This window comes from Anabas testudineus, chromosome 8, assembly GCF_900324465.2.
Source record: "Anabas testudineus chromosome 8, fAnaTes1.2, whole genome shotgun sequence".
Taxonomy (NCBI): Eukaryota; Metazoa; Chordata; class Actinopteri; order Anabantiformes; family Anabantidae; genus Anabas; species Anabas testudineus.
Genome location: NC_046617.1, coordinates 1,452,506 through 1,471,350, shown reverse-complemented (window position 1 = coordinate 1,471,350; position 18,845 = coordinate 1,452,506). Strand labels below are relative to the sequence as shown.

Here is an 18,845-nt window from a genome sequence, read left to right as displayed (position 1 = left end):
AGCAGTGCTGGCTTTAAGTCACATCTTTATTAAAATGATCCTGCAAATCTAAACATACAAACAGCAGACTTTAAAAAAAAATATTCCAGAATGAATAAACAGAAACGTCCTCATTTGTCACACATTTCCATCAACTTCACACACCGAGTAGAAATGGGTAACTGGGTCCAATGTAAGCATCTAACTTATTTGTGAATCTAGAAATAAAAGACAACACATTCTACCCATGTCAAAACAAAACCGAGCTTGTGTTTTTACAGTTCCAAATCAAGTCGTGGAGATGAAAGGATAAAAAAATAAAAAAACCCCCAGCTTGAATCACTATGGTCATCTGATAATATATAGTGGCATGGATTAGGTGGGCAATGCAGGAAAGCTGCAACTTTCAGTGACAATTCCAATCGGTTATATGCATCAGCAGTGTGCAACAATAAGTGGAATATTTCAACAGATTCTCGTCAGAGAGGAGTAAAGCAGATGAGGTGTCTGACAGCAAGGAAGCTCTGGTCTCGTTCAGAAAGCTAAGGGGCCAAAGTACAGAATGAAACAACTTGTGGGTGGAAGTGTGCTGGGAGAGGGACCGTCTCAGTACTCATCTCCTGGAGCCTCCATCTTGTAGCCATTCTCACTGGAGCCATAGCCGTCCGCTGATGGCACCGACTGCTGCTCCATCATGCCATCCTGACTGTACTCCTCCATGTTTGGTGGCGCTCCTCCCTCATCCTCGTTGCCCATGTCGTCTTGGGCACCCATGTCATCTCGTAGAGAGCTGTGGCGCTCCTCTCTGCGGTCCCCTCTGTCTCTCTCCCCCCGCTCCCTCTTGTGCTCTCTGTCTCTGTCCCGGTCCCCCCTGCGCCTGTCTCTGTCCCTGTGGCTACGCCTCCGGTCCCTGTCCCTTTCCCTGTCTCTACGCTCCTCCATTCCCTCAGCCCCTTCTTCATGTTCTTCCAGCACACGCTCCCCACCCTCAGGGACACCCTCTCCCTGGCTGACCTCCTCCCCATCCAACCCCTTGCCTCTCTCTCTGTCTCTCTTGCGATCACGGCTCCTGCTCCTTCTCTTCCTTTCTCGGCTCCGCTCCCTCTCTCGCTCTCTACGCCGACTGCTGCCGCTACCGCTGCCTTCCTCAGCTGCTGCAATCGGTCTCTCTCGCTCCCTCTCTCGCTCCCGGGATCGGGTACGGCGACGGCGTTCACGGGATCGGGACCTTCTGCGCTCTCTGTCCTTTTCCCGTTCCCGGCTGCGCTCTCTCCGCTCTCCACGGTCCCGATCACTGTTAACAGTCAAGGACAATGTGAAGACTGTTATACAAAGCAGTCCATCAACACAGTATACTAAACAACAGGTCTTTAAAAACACTCACCCCCCCAGGGGGCGGTCATCATAACGTGATGCATCATCTCGGCCAGAGTGCTTGATGTTCACATCAGCTCCACCTCTTCTTGTGCCACCCAAACCACCACCTAGTTAAGAAAAACAAGCAAAAGTGTTGAAAGTGTGTTACAGAGGTTCATGTGGTGTCTAGACACCGTGTATATCAACCAACAAGAAAAAGGATCAACGGGAAACACTGACCTAGCCTGCGAGGATGCCACCCTTTGACGGTACGCCCTCTTTCCACGTCCACCAGCACCCTTCTGCCGTCAATCTTCTTCCCATCTGCATGCTTGTAGGCGGCTGGAGAAGAGGATGGCGAGAGGGAGCACAGAGGTGAGACGAAAGCACAACTGCATTATTGTGGCCAAGGAAGGAAACAGTGCATCATCATACTGACCAGGAGCAGGCGAGGCCGAGATGGCTGCTCTCTGGGTAAAAGCCGAAGGATTATAGGAGTAGACTTCCTTCCACCCGATGAGTGACTGATACGTTACACTACACTTAGCGGCATAATTTTAACTCCCAGCTTTGTTTAAATGCCATCACTGCCTATGTTAATTTAGAGATGCATGTGTTGACTTACATTTTCTTAGTGTGGACTATTTAACTACTCAAGTTACATATTGTCTTATGACTCTCACAAGTTTGAAACACTATGACTGTTAAAAGCATAGTTGGTGTGACATACTCTTAAATCTGTTTTTTATTCTGCATTTCAGTCAACCTGCTGGAAAAGGTGACACTGTAGTCATCTGAATGTAACACTGGTGTTATTCTAATTATATGTAGTGTGTCTCTTAGGACATTGTGCTGAACCTGAAATCCGGTTTGTACAGTAGCATTTGATTTTGACCATCAACAGGTTACATTCTTAAGTAGTGATTGTGCACACACACAAAGGCATGTCACTCAGAGAGAGCAACATGACATGTCATGATGCAAGCCAACAGAAAGGAGCTTTTATGGACAAGGAGTCTTCAACATTTGGAATTGTACCACCATGTGCCACACCTCACTCCATTATACCACACAGTCATTCTATCCATCTTGTGTGATGGATTTAGTAAGATCTGGGTGGCTCATTTTTGCTGCTACACTGGTCTGATGTAGTGATGAAGAGGGCCTTACCCAAAGCCGTCACTTACAGAATACAACCTGAGGGCCTTACCAGAATCCCCCAATCAGACACTCAGTCAGATCATGTTCTTACCATAATCCCTCAATGATGGGACCTTATGACAGTCTCTAACCCCAGGCTCAGGGCTTTACCAGAATTCCTCTGCACCAGAATACACACTGTCACAACACCTATTAGGGGGGCCTTACCAGAACCCCTCCTGTGTTCACTCAGGATGACAACATCCTATCCAATATTAGGGCCTTACCAAACCCCCACAATACTACCAAAACTGACCAACTGAAAAAACAAAACAAAAACGGAGCCTTCTTACAGGAGTTGCCTTATCACAACTCCAACCAACTAATGAGATAGAAGCTTTATTTTATTTTCTAACAATTCAATGAAGTCATGTTCCTAACGCTGACATGTCTTGAATGTGAAGTGGCCTGAAATATTAAAGTGATTTAGTGCACCCAGTGTGTATTACTGAAATATCACACTGAAACGGCAGGAACTATTTCTTTGACAATCTGACTATGAATTAATCTGAAAGGCTACATTAACTAATGTCCAACTTTGGTTATGTAGTGAATCAATGTATGAATAGCCCATCTAGCAGAATTACCAAGAAAATTCCCCTCATCAGCCTTTTCTATTAAAGCCAGCTTGGAAAGAATATTAAAATATACTCCCCTGCATCAGATTTCTGACATTTTCTACATTCACTGAGGTTGTATAAGCTATATTAAGCTAACAAGGTTTGATTCCATTATTTACATCTCTCTTTGGCTTTATTTTTGGCAACTGAGCTCACTAACATGTAAGCTTAACAGACATGATGTGACACTTCCAGTCTATCTGATAGTGGAGGTTAGCCATCTGCACAGACACTTACACAATACTTATAAATACACCTAAATCTCATTGGTATCTTTTTTTTGCAATGAAAATAACATTTGTTGAATTCTTTAAATAAGTCTTTTTATTACAGATCCTATCTTTGGTGGACACAGCAAGATATTCTGAAAAAGCTATGATCACTTTTTTTTTAAGTAAACCTGCAGAAATTGGTGATGCTGACAGCAGTCGAACAACACATTCAGATCTCCTTCACAGACCTTGTGTCTCTCCACACAGCTACATCAGCCCTTAGGTAACTCAAGGTGGCTTTAACTTAAAGGGCAGAATCATTGGGCAATAGTATAGTAGTGGTTAGGGTGCGTTCAATGGTCAAAGCCCAAGATCCAAGCAGTAATAACTGCACCGAAAGCTCTTTAGGGCTTGCAAAGAAAGACGCTTTACCCATTGAACGTAACTCCTCTTTCCTATGTAGGAGATGGAGGGTGGAAAGAAATCTTACCCATCATACAAACCCATTATACCAACCATATACTGAGCTGTGGTAGTAGGGTGTAGATGTATCATAACCATCATCATCTGCCAGCCAGCTCTGGCCAATAGCCATCACAGATTGGCGGCTGCAGTGGCAATGAGAACAACACACAGTTAATACACCGTTTAGCCCCACATCACCCCTCTAGTACACCCCCTGCTGTGACTACAAAGCTGTGATTCAGCAACTCTGGTCTTGAAGAGCTGATCTCGCTAATGTCCTAGAATGGTGTCACTGTGTTAGATGGCACCCTTCGTTTGTCTAAAGAGACACTATTTGAGCTGTATTGATTGTGGCATCACCACCAGCTTAAACATTTCACTGATGTGGTGAAGCTGAACTAATCTCACCATGACCAGGGTTGAAGACCACCAAATAAAACTCAAACAAGCCCAATGCCTAGTCATACAAAGGATGGGTTTCATACAGTCCTTCACACATTTCTGGTAAAAACCCCATTCAATGCTCGGTGACCAGTCTGACCTTGTGCTTACCATTATAGTCCAACCAGGAGAGATGCTCTTCCACAGAGCTACAATGCCTAACAGTTAAAAGACAATGCGCCCTTTGACAGGCAAAGATGTTGAAGTTCACAAATGAAAGACACATTTCTACCACTTTGTCCTCCCACTTTTCCTATGATGCCCCACTGAATGAAGCAGCCTCCCTCCTCAACCAGACTATTAGTCAACTGATGACACGCATCAAACAGACACACACACACATCACACAATCAAAGTGGATTTCAACATGCAAACTGTAGTGTAAATACATGTGTAAGATGTATCGTTTCTCTGTAAGATGTGCTTATTATGCAGTAGTCACCTTCACAGGGTAATAGAAAAGAGGCCACCTCCTTAACATTACAGTAACATCTATATAACAATCATAATTTAAAAAAAAAAAGAACAACAACAAAAAAAAAAAAAAAAAAACACGCTGCATGTCCTAGATTGGCTTCATCAACATGTTATGATGTGGCTCAGTGCTGTACATTGGTACTCACAGTGCATGTCTCGTTCATGCTCATACTCAATGAACGCATAGCCACGAGGCTTCCCCGTCTTCTTGTTGTAGACTATGTAAATCTGCAATGACAGGAGACATTAGTTAGTGGGATTTATGTGGTCTTATTACTCCAGACTACCTCAGCACATCTATACTCATAACTTAATCCTCAAACTTGATTTATCTTGTTTTACATGAAAATATGGTCTCAAATTTTTTGAAACGTATGTTAATGTTTTATATCTTTTGCTGCAGAGGTGTCCATGGATTTTAGCATTTAAAGTGTAGTTTGTAGCTCAACGTACCCGTTTGATGGGACCATAGACCTCAAACTCTCGGCGAAGCTTGGACTCTGTAGTATCATAGTTCTACGAGGACAGAAACAACAGGCAGTTATTAAAAAATAATTACACATGCTAAAATCACAGCAAACACCTAGTGTAAGAACATTTCAAAATGATTTTAGTATACCTACCACTCGTGCAACAAACAAAGTCTTGAAGGCATCTCCTTGTGCATTAGGGTCATTATGGGGGTCCCCTGATATGATGCAATCAGGATAAAAATGATTAGTTTAACTTTAACTGTGTGTGTATAACTTAAAGTATATATAGTAAGACCAAGATGGGTCACTGTGAAAACTTACAAAGCTTGAGTTCTGTCTCCATCACAGCTTGCCTCCTCTCAATCTTCTCTCGCCGCTATAAAAAAAAAAAGAAAATGGTTAATTCATCTCAACTTCTTGAACAAAACACTTTATTTTGACTCGTTATGAAATAAAAATAAGTCACAATACCTAAAAATTTAAATCATAAGTGCTGTGAAAGGTCTGCCTATGGGGTTCCTACTGTTGTGTCTTCTACCACTATACAGTTAATATCTGTGAGATATGCTTCCAAAACATTCCTGGGTGAGGGGAAGAATGATTTTTCTGCTTCTGATATATACAGTAATCAGGTTATTAATGTGCCTGTGTAAATGCGTCATTATCTCTATTACCTCAATCTATCTAAAATTTGAGGTGAATGTTAAGGGAACAATGTGTAAATTCTTTCTTATTCCATCTCTCCCTGCCCAGGAGCTAACCACTAGCAAACCAGTGTCTACAGACACCAAGCTTACAGTGCAGATCAGCTGACTGTTTCTGCCCAGTCTGCTCTTACAGTGATCATTAGGTTTATAACTAGGAAGGTTATAATGGTTATGTTTGCAAGTTAGCCTACATGTCTGTAAAGATTCTTAGTGTTCCAGGTGAAGTTATCTGGAAGTTAAGTCGTGGCAACTGGACTTAGCTCCTGTTAGGTTGAAATGTTTCACTACTCATTCAAGTAGCTTCTTCAGTCTAAAGATGGTTGGTTGGAAGAAGCTACCTGGATGAGTAGTGAAACATTTCAACCTAACAAGAAGAAAGTCCAGCTGCCATGACTCAATTTTCAGATAAGTTAGTCTATAGTGTACGCTTTATAGCATGTTACATTTAGTGAAACAAGAGTTGTTCACATTGAATAAAGAAATAAATACAAAATGAAAATTTCAAATTAATCTTTTTTTGTTTTCGCAAGTGGGGAATCATCCCATTTTAAGAAACTGGTGTTTTATTTTTGTCCTAGTTTTACATAACACTTGAATGCACATTGTCAAACAGCCATTTAATGGAGTTTTATATGTACAATTTTGCAGAATCACATGTAAAAACCAGAATTTTCACAAGCTAAGAAAAGATAAATCAAGAAATGTTCCTTTTACTATGTGCATGTGGGGTCTCCTTTATTACCATCTTACCTTTCTCTCTAGCCGCTCCTCACGGGTCTCTGCCCTTGTAGGTGGAGGAGCATCTCTAGGGTCCTAGTCACAAAGGAAATAAATCAACACAAATAAATATATCACTGTGAAATAAATTGTACATAATCCATAACGTGCACAACAAAGATTATATATTCACCTCAAAGTGTCTGATAAATGGTGCAATGCCGCTATAGGGCTGGTTGTGATGTTTCTCATGTGGCAACTTCACCAGCTGGGGTAGGAAGGGTATCGGGTCCCGTGGTGCGAAGAGAGCCAGCAGGTTAGGGGGTAGAAACTGCGTCATCTTTCACCTGAGTAAACAAAAGGTATCATTAACCGATATACTACAAATTTACAGGAAACGACAGATCAACACAAATTAAAGCAGCTCTAAAAGTTGTACGCTTGATGGGTTGACTGCGGTCTTCAATAAAACTAGCATTAACTTACTTCCCCAACGTTGCTAGCATGTGGCCAGTTTTTACACGTCCCGTCACTTGGCTAAACAACATGCAATATCAATAAATAACGTTGCTTCAGTTCATCAATAAGATTTTTTGTTACGCGACACACATTACTTAAACTTACCCGTTAACAGTACAACGCCAATTAAGCGTTAAGGCTTTAAACGAGCCCTTTGGATTAGCCTTCAAGCTAACAATGCTAACAAGGAGCTTCGAGTCCGAGTCTTACCTTCTCTCCTCCGGTCACAAGTGCCGGACCATAGACCACAAAAAGAGGCGTGTGGTGTATTCAGGTCTCCTAGACCAACTTTAGCTCGCTAAAGAGGATAAACAATCACTAAAAAGCAGCTAGTTCGGCGGACCCGCACCGCGCCACAGATAGCTCGATGTGCACAAACTGCTCCTGATTTCTAAAATAAAATGGCGGGATGCCGTAAATGGACGGCGTCTGCCGTAAAGCGCAGCGGAAGGAACCCCGGGATCCACGAAAGCTGGATGGTATGATCACGAAGAGCTGGGTGGTATGATCATGAAGAGCTGGATGGTATGATCATGAAGAGCTGGGTGGTATGATCATGAAGAGCTGGATGGTATGATCACGAAGAGCTGGATGGTATGATCACGAAGAGCTGGGTGGTATGATCACGAAGAGCTGGATGGTAGGATCACGAAGAGCTGGATGGATGAGACAACAGGATCGGCAGGATCGTCCGCATCATCGAAGTTCTTATCTAAAGCGTATGTAGTAACACACATTTAGGCATTAACTCACGCAACTCTTTGTTGGGCTAATATACGTTTGCTGAAAAGAAGAAAATATTTCTTTACAACCATATATGGTGTTTTAACTGTCTAAACCAATCCAGTTCCATGCCTTAAACACCAAAAACTGGATTTTTAGTATAATCCCAAATTACCTTAGTAGTTTTAATGCCCAATAAATCATGTTAAAACAGCCCTACATGTGTTGATCTTTCGGATTAGTACAGATAAGTAGTGACTGTTTCGCTGCATGCCTAGTTTGAGCAATAAAAGCCAGAGCTTTCTACATCACTGTTTATTTACCAAGTATAGAAAATTGATCTAATAAGTACTTAAAATGTAAAAAGGAAAGCAGCTAAATGAAATCATCTTACTCTGTAGTGGTTTTCAAGCAACATTTATATTTTGTTGGTCAACTTGTTTTATAAAGAGATTTAGCAACTTTCTCAACCTCAGTTAACACATGCACACACAGAACAACAGAATCAAACAAGTGAGAGGTCAAGTGTCAGTGTATCTGAGCCATCAACACTCAGCTGTTCAACTCACTGAGAGCTCCGTCTGCAAAGACACAGAGCAGGAGGGCAAATGTGCTGTAGTGTCCTTCGATATATATTCTGCTGTGTGGCTGAGTTTTAAAATACATGGGTATGGGGTAAACACAGAGGTATGAACACTTAATCCAATGCTGTTGGGAAAAACAGTCTTCCTGTTACAACCACCAGTGTGAAGTTTCTAATGGAAACAAACTTAAAAACTGTAAACTTCACAAAGGTAGTGTTTATTGCAGGCTAGCTGTACTCAACTGTATTGAATCATACAAGTGTGCATGATCGTCCACTTACTCAACAATGCATACATGATACATTTTCTAAGTGAGACATATTTACAGTGAGATCACAGAGATAAAGGGAGACCTTCTTAACATCACATAAAAGCATAGCCGAGGTGGGCTATGAAAGCAATAAAATATTAGACAAAAACAATCAGTGGATGGCCCAGATCTTGAGCAGAAGGCAAATTGGGGGAATATTTTCTTTTCTTTTTTTTTTAAAGTCTTGGATCAGGCAGAGGAATGCAGTGCTCCTGGCTCCCTGTCGTCCCTATCTTCCTCATCCATTTTGCGTCCGTGTTTCCGGAAGTATTTGTAGCGCTGAACGTACAGCTTTACGAGGTTGCTGACTTTGACAGGGTTAATTTCTCCAGTGCGGCTGTGGCAGATCTGAGACAATAACAAAGTGTTATAAGGAAGTCTGTATCAATTCAAAGACATACATTATACATTTGGTTCATGGGTTTTTATCACAGATAGTAATAGTGCACAAACTCAGTAATCAGGTAAAAGTGCAAGTACTACTCCACTACGAGTACCACTTCATTTTTTTTAATGAATTTTATGTACTAAGTACATACCTTAAAATTATAGGAAAAAGTGCAAAAGTGTACTCCACTAAGAAAATTGAGTATTTGTCCAGATTTGTTTGACAAACTTTCAAAGGTAAAAAGATGGCAAAGAAAACTGATAGTAATGAATAAAAAATAAGATCTATTACTATAGCGACTTGATGTGGACTAAACACAGCAGCTGGCAGTGATGTGTAGGTTGATCATGAAATATTCATATTTTCAATTCTAATGTTTATTGCTCTAGGATCAATTGCATGATGAGTAAACTTGTTTTTATCATCAGCGAGACAAAATCAAAAGTTACAATGCTGAATACTCTATGTAACATCCAACTGATAGGACCTACTTCTCTGTTAATGTGTCATATGGGTAAGGTCATATGTGAAGTACAACTTTGTGAGTTACAGCAATGTAGACAGAAGAGTACAAGTAGTACAAGTAGTAGCATCAGTAGATGAGCTGGTAGAGCGGTTGTCCACAAACCCAGGATTAGTAGTTTGGTTCCATGTCCCTTATGTCCACATGTGTCCTTGAACAAAACACTGTAAGCCTCTAGTAACACTGTCATCTATATGCAGCTGTCAAACAACAACTTCCCCATGGGGATCAATAATCTTGTTAAAAATGAACAAATGGCAGACTGACCTTATGCACAGCTTTCCTGAGGATGTCCTTGTATTCATCCTTGTTGATGTCCTTGCGCTGATAGTATGGTTTGATAGCAAGCTTCACCTCCTCCACTGCCCGCTCCTGGGTGTGCAGCTTCTTCAGGTACTGAGCCCATTCAGGTACGATATGTGTTAATTTACCATTAGAGTAATAAAAAGAATTAGACCAAACTTGCATACAGTATGCATAATTACAGATTTTGTATTGAATATAAAATTTTAAGACTGTATGAGATATATTACACCACAGCTGTTTATGTACTTTACCTTATCAGGGTCTTTGCTTTCACTGTCCCATCCAGTGTCACCAGAGTTCCCAGTCACTCCTGACAGCCCCACAGACATGATGGGCGGGGGAGTCTGTGCACATCCACTGCCTATGGAGGGGTGCAGGTGAGAAGGTGGAGTTTTGGTGCAGCCAACCAGTGGCAGAGAGCTGTGGAGGATGAACTGGGCTGGGCTCAGACCGGGAGGCGGAGGGAGAGAGGGAGGGGGAGGGATTTGAGTGGAGGAAGCTGAGGATGGAGGAACATGCTGCTGGGACTGGCTCTGATTGGCCTGCGAAAGGATCTGCATGAGAAACAGAAAGTTCAATACCAGCAGTGGATTTCTACGAGTGGGACCAGATTTTGCTCATTATTCAGTTCTTCGGGTACAGTCAGATCAGGCAAAATGGGGTTGGAGTAAAAGAGTTGATCTTCCGTCCTATTCAACCAGCCGAACATTGGAAAAGCTCAAGGTTTCATGTTAACTCATCAGAGTCAGAGGGAGCCTGAAGCAAAGGGCAGCTAGCCACTTGTGATTACTCACTTTCACAAACACATGAACAGGAAGCAAATTTAGCAAATGTCTGACTGCAACTTCAGAACCAGACAACTTTTCAAACTGATCCACCCCACTTTAATCAAATTCTTCCACATCAGTCTGCCAGTGTCACACATTCTCTCACCTGGCTGGTTGCTTGAATGAACTCTTGTGCTTTGGCCCTGCTGGCGATATTGGCCTCCTCCATTTTAAAGAGTAGCGCGGTCACTGAGAGAGAATGATGAGAGTGTTATGAGAAGGCTTGTGTTAGATAATTTCTGTAACTTTCTTAAGCTTTCTTATGCTAAACATAAACCTATCATCTGCCCTTGAACATGTGTGTTCTAAAACACTGAGTGACAGAAATTTATTATTTTCCTTTATAAATCCATTGTCTATAATTGGAGTGAACGGCTGAACGTGAAGTCAGAACGAGGTACAAACCAGCTGTGATAAAGGGAGTTATTTTCTTTAAAAATGGTAAATGAAGGTAGCTATATATAACAGAATATTATATATTACAGAAAATACTACAGAATAAAGTATAATCAGGTTATGTGATTAATAACTTTACAAGCACCGTAGTAACCTAGTTACTGTAATTCTCAGTTTTCTTCTACCTCTGACTTATTTTAGAATCATGGCTAACAAATTTCTCACTTAGGCTAAAATATGTAATAGATTTCAACAATTTGCTCTCTTAGGCCTTCTCAGGTATCTAGCAAGGGCATTAAATCAGTCCATGATTGTATAATCCAATCATATCACAGTAAGCTTTGTTCACATCAAGCATTTCGGGGGTTCATCCTAGTATTGGCAAAGAAAAATTAATTATCAGAAATTATTATTATTATTGTTATTATCATTATTATAAGTTAGTATACACTGTCCATCAAAAAAAGTCACCACCTGGACTTAACTAAGCAAATAGTTAAGAGCCTCCCATTGGATAATTACTGCATGGATGATTATTTTTCAGCTAGCAACAAGTTATTTAACCCTAACTGATGCAGGGTAGCTTCTCATTGCTTAAGATAAATCCTGTGGTTGTGGAAAAGATGTTAATCTGTTTCAGAGAGTCATATTATTCACATGCATTAAGCAAATAATGCATGTGATCTGATGAGTCCAGATGTACCCTGTTCTACAGTGATGGGTGCATCAGGGTAGAAGAGAGGCGGATGAAATGAAGCACCCATCATGCCTAGTGCCTACTGTACAAGCCTGTGGGGGCAGTGCTATGATCTGGAGTTGCTGCAGTTGGTCAGGTCTAGGTTCAGCACCGTCATGTGCCAAAAGAACGAGGTCAGCTGACTACCTGAATATACTGAATGACCGGATTATTCCATAAATTGATTTTTTTTTCCTCCCTTATGAAATGGGCATATTCCAAGATGACAATGCCAGGATCAAATTGTGAAAAAGTGGTTCAGGGAGTATGACACAACGTTTTCACACACTTTTTTTTTTCTTATATATATATATGAAAAAATAAAATAATATAGGATTTACATGACAAAAATACTCTGGCTTAAGAAAACCGACTATAAACTGGTCATTTAAGTGCCTGTAAACACACAATGTTGTGTTATTTAGAACATAAAAATTAAGTGAAACAATCTGTAAAGACGTTCAATTTTACAGTGTAGTCAATGTGCCCCTGTGCATAGCAGACCTCCATTCATCTTCTGAAGCAAACTCACATGCTAGAACTCCTCCAGTTGTGCAGTCCACGCCAGTCTGAAGACTCCAGGGGAGGGCAGGTGCTGCTGGTGGAGGAGGAGGAGGAGGAGGAGGCGGCTTGCTAGTAGATGAAGAGGACACAGAGGAGGAGGAAGAGGGGTCTGATGAAGAAAGGGAAGTGAGACCACAGCCGGCCGAAGAGGACAAGCAGGGGGGTGAGGCAAGCGATTTGGATGTATCATCTGGAGGAGGGGGTTTGGCAGTGGGTGTAGATAAGGCAATGCTGAGCCCAGCTCCCTGGGGGGGTGTCGGGCTGGATGCTGGGAGCGTGGGGCTGGTCTGAGTTGGACAATCCTCAGCTAGAAAAGGAGGGTCTGGAGTCTTACAGCTGCTGTCCACAGTCTGAGAGTCTGGCGAAGACTCCCTGGTGTCCCGCAAAGGAGCCACAGAGGGTGGAGGTGTATGTGGTGGTGAGGAGGATGGTGGGAGCACACTGGTGGATGAGGAAGAGGAAGAGGAGGAGGAGGAAGAACAGGGAGCAGGGCCAGCTTGGCCTGTATGTGGACTGACTGACTTGTTCCCATCCCCTACGGCAGTCTGAGTCTCTAGGGAGACACTCCCCCAGCCCTCAGACGTGGCTTTTGTTTGGCTGCCATCCGCAGCAGGTAATCCTGTAGATGCACTTTTTTCTCTAGTCTTTTTTGCCATGCGACGGCGTCGTTTGGTTGCTACAGATGATGAGGGGGAGGAGGCAGAGGAGGAGGTCGATGTGATGGAGCTGGGTTTTGTTTTCTTGGATTTCAGTCCTGCAGGACTGGTTAAGGAGGACGGAGGTGCAGCCAGGCTGCTTCGCTTTCCCATGCTCGCCAGGTCTTTACTGCGGCTGCTCAGTGTCAGTGGCTCTGAACAAGGTTTGAGGAACGGAGACCTGCTCTCATTGTCCCTGCAAAAAACTACTGCAATTGATCCACCCACCACAGAACCCCCAGCACCCCCTCCTGTACCTCCTGGCCCTAGGAGATCCATGCCCAGCTTTCCAGACCCAACTGAAGTGCCTGTGGTGCTGCTCACACCCTCTCGCACAAGCACAGACACTTTGGACTGGAGCTTACCTTTCCGACTGCCACTGCTTTCTTTCTTGGATTTGCCAGAGCGAGCCAAATCCTTTCTGCTGCCTTTGTCCCTCTCTTTGTCCTTTCCAATTTTCCTGGTTCGCTTTGCTGAGGGTAGGCCAGATGAGACAGAGGCAGAACCTGAAGTGACTGTCAGTGAGGAGAGGCATTTGCTTTTGGTTCTGTTGGAAGAGGAAGAGGAGGATTCTGACTGGCCAATTTTCTTTAACGTGCGAGGTTTCTTTTTTGGGTGATGTCGTCCAGTTTTGGGGGTGGTCTTCATTTTGGGGCTGGGGACAGGTGGTTCTGGAGGAAGGGTGACAGGAGGTGTATCCTCCAAAGATGGGTAGTCTGAGTCCAGTGCCTCACCATCCAAAGATAACACATCAATCTCTAGTTTGTCTGAATAGTGCTCTGACTCATAGCTATGATACCTCGGTGGTGAGAGTGAGTGTGATTGGCTGCGACAACTTCCCCGGTCCTCCCCCTCTCCACCTGAATGCCATTTTCTCTTCTTCTTTCTCTTGTGAGTCTTGTCGGAGTCCTGCGTTGACAGACAAGGAGAGGTCTGCGTGAGTCTTGGAGAGCCGGGTACAGTGGTGGTGGTTGTGGTGGTGGTGACTGTGATAGTTCGTTTAATGGCAAACAGGTCAGACCCATTGAGATCTTGGATAGATGGCGGGACAACAGGACGGCCGTCTCTTCGACGGTCCCTCTCACGTTGCCTGTCTCTGTCACCTTCTCCCTTTTCCCTGCTTCTTCTTGACCTCTTTGAAGCATCCCACTCTCTGTTGCTTGAATCATGTCTTTCCTTTCTTTCCCTCTCCCTCTTTCTAGAGCTGGAATCTTGGTCTCTTTCATCTCTTCTGTGACTACTAGTGCGATTTTGTTTTCTCTCTCTTTCTCTTTCTCTGTCTCTCTCTCTCCCTCTATCTCTATCCCTCTCTTTGTCTCTATTTCTGTCTTTATCTCTTTCCCTTTCTCTGTGTCTTTCTTCAGATAGACTTGAAAAAGAGCGTTGTGTGTGATCCCCTTTTGCTGAAGAGTTGCAGGATCGTGAGGCTTCTGTGCTGCTGTGCCGTCTTTTCTTCCTTTTTCGGCTGCTGCTCCTGCTGCTCCTTCTTCCTTTAACCTCTTTTGAGCTCTTGTGCCCTCTTTCTTTTTCTTTGCTCCTCTCCTGTGTTGCCTCTTTGTCCTTCCTTCTCTTCTTTCTCTTCTCCTCCTTCTCCCCACCCTTCCTGTCCTTACTTGTCTGCCGGTCGCGATCCTTGGAACTCTTGGAGGACTTGTGGTTCTTGCTGCCTTGATCCACAGGAGGCGTGAGAGGGGAAGAGGGCTCAGAAGCTGGAGGATGGGAGGAAGGAGGTAGTGGCTGAGGAGAGAGAGGGGAAGAAGCAGGAAAGGAGAGATATCTTTCTTTCCGCCTGCTGACCAGCTTCCTTCTCAGATCCTCCACTCCAACCACAGGCTCCTCCTCAGGCTCCCTGTCCACCTCCCAGCTGGCTTCTTCACGCACTGAGACAAAGCCATCCCCATCCAGCACTCGGAGGATGCGTTCTGGCTTTGAACCAAAAAAGGACAAGCTGGAAGAGTTCAAGGAGAGGATTTCTCCAGCTGGTCTCTTATCTCTGTCAGTCGCCCCAACTATCTCCCCCTCCTCTATTTCAGAATGATCAGAGTCAGCCCTCTCCCTCTGCTCTCGAACTTTGGTGGTGCTACAATCCACTCTCCTCCTCAGAGGGAGCTGGCTGCGCACACCAGGGCTAGGCAGATCAGTCAGAGTGTCAGTGGAGTCTGGAGGTTCTTCCTCTTTTTCCTCCTCATCTCCTTTCTCAGCATTTCTCTTCACCCCTCTTACTTTGCCACTGTCTTCATCGTCTACTGATGCTGGGGAACCAGTGGGATCAAAGGGATCATATTTCTCTCCTTCCCCGTCGTCCCCCTTCATTCTGTCCTTGTCTCCCTCAGTTGGGTGAAAAGGATCATACATGTTCCTCCTTCTGTTTTCTCCCTCAAAATCAACACATGGTTGAGGGAAATCTGGATTGATGTTATTGGCTGTAGGCGTTGGGACAGACTGTGTTGCTAGAGACAGAGAGGCAGAAGTGGAGGACACTTCTGTATGACCTTTTACATGGTTCAGATAAGCCGACGAGTTGTCGCAGTTAGAGGAGGATGTAGAAAAAGGTGAAGACGGACCAGATGAAGGAGACGACAGAGACACGGGTGGTGAGCGGTTAGGAGAGCTCCTAGCAATTTCTCTAGCTCCACTTGGGGATGAAGAGGCAGCAAGCCTCCGTTTCAAGCCTGATGCTGGAGTCAAGTCCATGGGCCAGGAAAACTGGTGATGACAAAGTCAGACAGTGGGGCGTGGAGGTTGGGAGCAACAAGCAAAACCACGCCAGAGAGAAAGAATCCAAGAAAAACCTAGAAAAAACAGGACACATCATTATAACTTGTAACTAACAATGAGAATCTAAGTACAAAATAATTTGTTGTCATCTGTGTCTCTCATACAAGAGCTGTCTACTTAACTGCCACAAACAAGAGACTTTATTTTGTGGCTTTCATCAATTTTTTGTTCTTACATTTTTTTCTCTAGGTAACAACATAATTAACAAGTTGTCCAGACCCATCATACCATCACACCCATCACAAACAGACACACTGGCTGAAACTTCTGACAAATGAAGTGGAACAGGCAGCCTTATAAGGCAATACTAAGCATATACACACATGAAAGTATGCAAAATGTAATGAACAAACAATTCTGAATGAATCAATTGATGCATATATGGAAACAGAATAAAGTTAAACTAATAATATGCAGTTGCATGCATTTTAATATATTTTGTCACCACCTCCATTGGGACAAAGATGTAGCTTCAATAAAAGTATACCTCAAAGCCAGTGAAAATCTTTCCAGTTTGGGACTTACTGGAGGACAGGCTCACCCGTTAGCACTGCTGCATTCTTACTAATGCTTTGCTGATTCATACTGGCTTTCAACGTTGAAATCCAAGCTAAAAACAAACAATGTGGGAGGCAGGGAGTCAGCCTCCAACTAAACTACATACCCACCCACCCACCCACAAAAAAAAAGCTGCCGATATGAGAATGGATTACTTTCTCTTTGCTGTTCATGACTGGCTGCAGATACTCGGTCAAATCTGCCTTGTCAATATTGAAAAATGTAGTGTTATGGAAGTATGTAACGTTAAAACCCTTTATTGTTCTTGCTCTGTCACCGGATTGAATTTAATCTCATGCACTTAAACTTTTTCCTTGACTCAGCGCCGCTGTGCTTTCTGACTATTAATGATGTAAAAAGAAAAAAACATTTGTTCGCGTGTCGGAGTCTATTTTATAACGTTACCTGCTGTCTGTGCTAACAAATGTTAGCCATAATGTTGATGCTTTTACGCTAACGCCGCTAGCGTCTGTCTAAACAACCGTCGTTGTAGATACCGTTATATAGCTACTTCAATTACTTGTAATTGAGTTGTCACTGCTTCTTAATTTTACCTGTTGTTTATTAAAAAGACGCACACAGCCTCTATAAGGATGTGCCGGCAGAAGGTATCCAGCTAGCTAATAGTTAGCTATCTAATTTAGCCAACATTAGCTAACTAGCTAAAGGTAGCAAGAGAAGATATATACTGAGTTACCTTCACTCCTGTAATATTCACTCTCAAAAAGTCCCCGTCTCCAATTTACTGTTAAAACGTCTAAGACATTGAATAACGTGCTAAAATTCACCAGCAACTGTTTTTAGTCGTTTTAAAAGCTCTAAACCAGACCCATTCCATCAATCGTCGCCATCTTCCTTCTCCTCAAACCGGCCGTCAAAACTGCTGGGAAATGTAGTCCTCAGTGTTGAGCGTTTTCCTGGCGTTACATTTCAACATGAATCGATACGTTTGTATATCTCAGATCACTCAACAAAGATGTTTTATCCCTAGATTCAAAATAAAGAATCACGTTCATTCATTTATCAAATAATCAGCAGGAAAATAACCTTAAACCTGAGTACTGATAAACTCTGCTTGAAAGATATGAACTGTTTATGATTGCGTTAAACCAATGTTAATAGGATGATCAGCTATTGATTATTAGTATTGTAAACCTTTTTCAGAGTGGACTTATGAGTATATATTAAATGTGTAGCTGTTCAAACCCGCCTAAGTCATGAAGTGTGGTGCTCTTGGCCCCACAATGACAGCATGTAAACAAGTGCAATATAAAGTTAGTTAAAAGGACAGTTAAGCTTGAGCTAGACTAAAACTTATATTTCTCTAATGCTATGATGAAAAAATAAAGAAAGAAAGAAAGAAAGAAAAGTATCTCATATTCAGTTAGAAAAAAGTCAGAACAGGGCCAATAACATACTCCATATTCATTCTGCTTTGTGTATGTATGGATATAATATTGAGACCCCGATCTGGACATAGAAACTGGGATCTAGTAAACAAGATACCCTGCTGCCATCTCTGGGCTTAAGCTCATTTAAGAAAAAGGTGTCTTCTGGGCCAAAAAGGAGAGTGACCTAGGATGTTAAGTGCACAGTTTAAAAGCTGAAATCCTTGATGATATGGGGGATACATTAGCACACAAAGCAGAAGCAACTTCTACACCTGAGGACATCATCAGTGCTGAATATGTACAGGTTCTGGAGCTACCCATGGTCATTGCTCTTTGTAACAACACAAAGCCAAATCACCTTCTGTACATATTCCAACAGCATGGCTTAATAGTAATAGAGTCCAGATGCAGTCCAGACCTGTCACCTATTGCAAACATTTGGTGCATTATGAGGCAAAAAAAAATATGACAAAGGAGACTCTAAACTGTTGACTGCCTGAAATCCTGCATCAAGAAAGAATGGGAAAAACTAGAGCATTTACAGTGTGTGGTTAAAATAATAGGTGATTTAACACCGAGGTAAATAATTCAATTTCAAATTAAATGTACATTACAGTAAAGTCTGAATATATTACAAGGCATTATGGCTAACATTTGTTAGCACGGACAACATCATTAACAGTCAGAAAGCACAGTGGCACTGAGTCAAGAAAGGCATCAGTGTGACTACGAGCCACTGACAGAACAAGAACAATAACGGGTTTTAACATTACATACTTTCATAATGTTACATTTGTCCATACTGTAGATTATTCAAGCTGCCAACTTTGTGTTCTTCTCTTCAATGGGGGTCGGATCTTACAGTATTTAAAGCAAATATAATCTGAAGTTAAAAAAAAA

General features: G+C 42.6%; 2 protein-coding genes across 2 annotated transcripts; both read right to left on the bottom strand.

The window, feature by feature from the left end:
- Positions 1 to 8: 8 nt before the first annotated feature.
- On the bottom strand, positions 9 to 7,570 carry snrnp70 (small nuclear ribonucleoprotein 70 (U1)). The gene is made up of 10 exons (XM_026356995.1): positions 7,377 to 7,570; positions 6,841 to 6,994; positions 6,681 to 6,743; positions 5,545 to 5,599; positions 5,374 to 5,438; positions 5,204 to 5,266; positions 4,897 to 4,978; positions 1,576 to 1,677; positions 1,364 to 1,463; positions 9 to 1,273 (listed from the first exon to the last, which is right to left on the bottom strand). The coding sequence occupies exons 2-10, from the start codon at positions 6,985 to 6,987 to the stop codon at positions 586 to 588; spliced, it is 1,365 nt and encodes a 454-aa protein (XP_026212780.1). The 5' UTR covers positions 6,988 to 6,994; positions 7,377 to 7,570; the 3' UTR covers positions 9 to 585.
- Positions 7,571 to 8,279: 709 nt separating this feature from the next.
- Positions 8,280 to 17,451, bottom strand: scaf1 (SR-related CTD-associated factor 1). Its single transcript, XM_026356994.1, has 6 exons — positions 17,252 to 17,451; positions 12,492 to 16,010; positions 10,934 to 11,016; positions 10,252 to 10,554; positions 9,962 to 10,090; positions 8,280 to 9,131 (listed from the first exon to the last, which is right to left on the bottom strand). Exons 2-6 carry the CDS (start codon positions 15,910 to 15,912, stop codon positions 8,973 to 8,975), a joined length of 4,095 nt encoding a protein of 1,364 aa, XP_026212779.1. The 5' UTR covers positions 15,913 to 16,010; positions 17,252 to 17,451; the 3' UTR covers positions 8,280 to 8,972.
- Between the last annotated feature and the right edge of the window lie 1,394 nt (positions 17,452 to 18,845).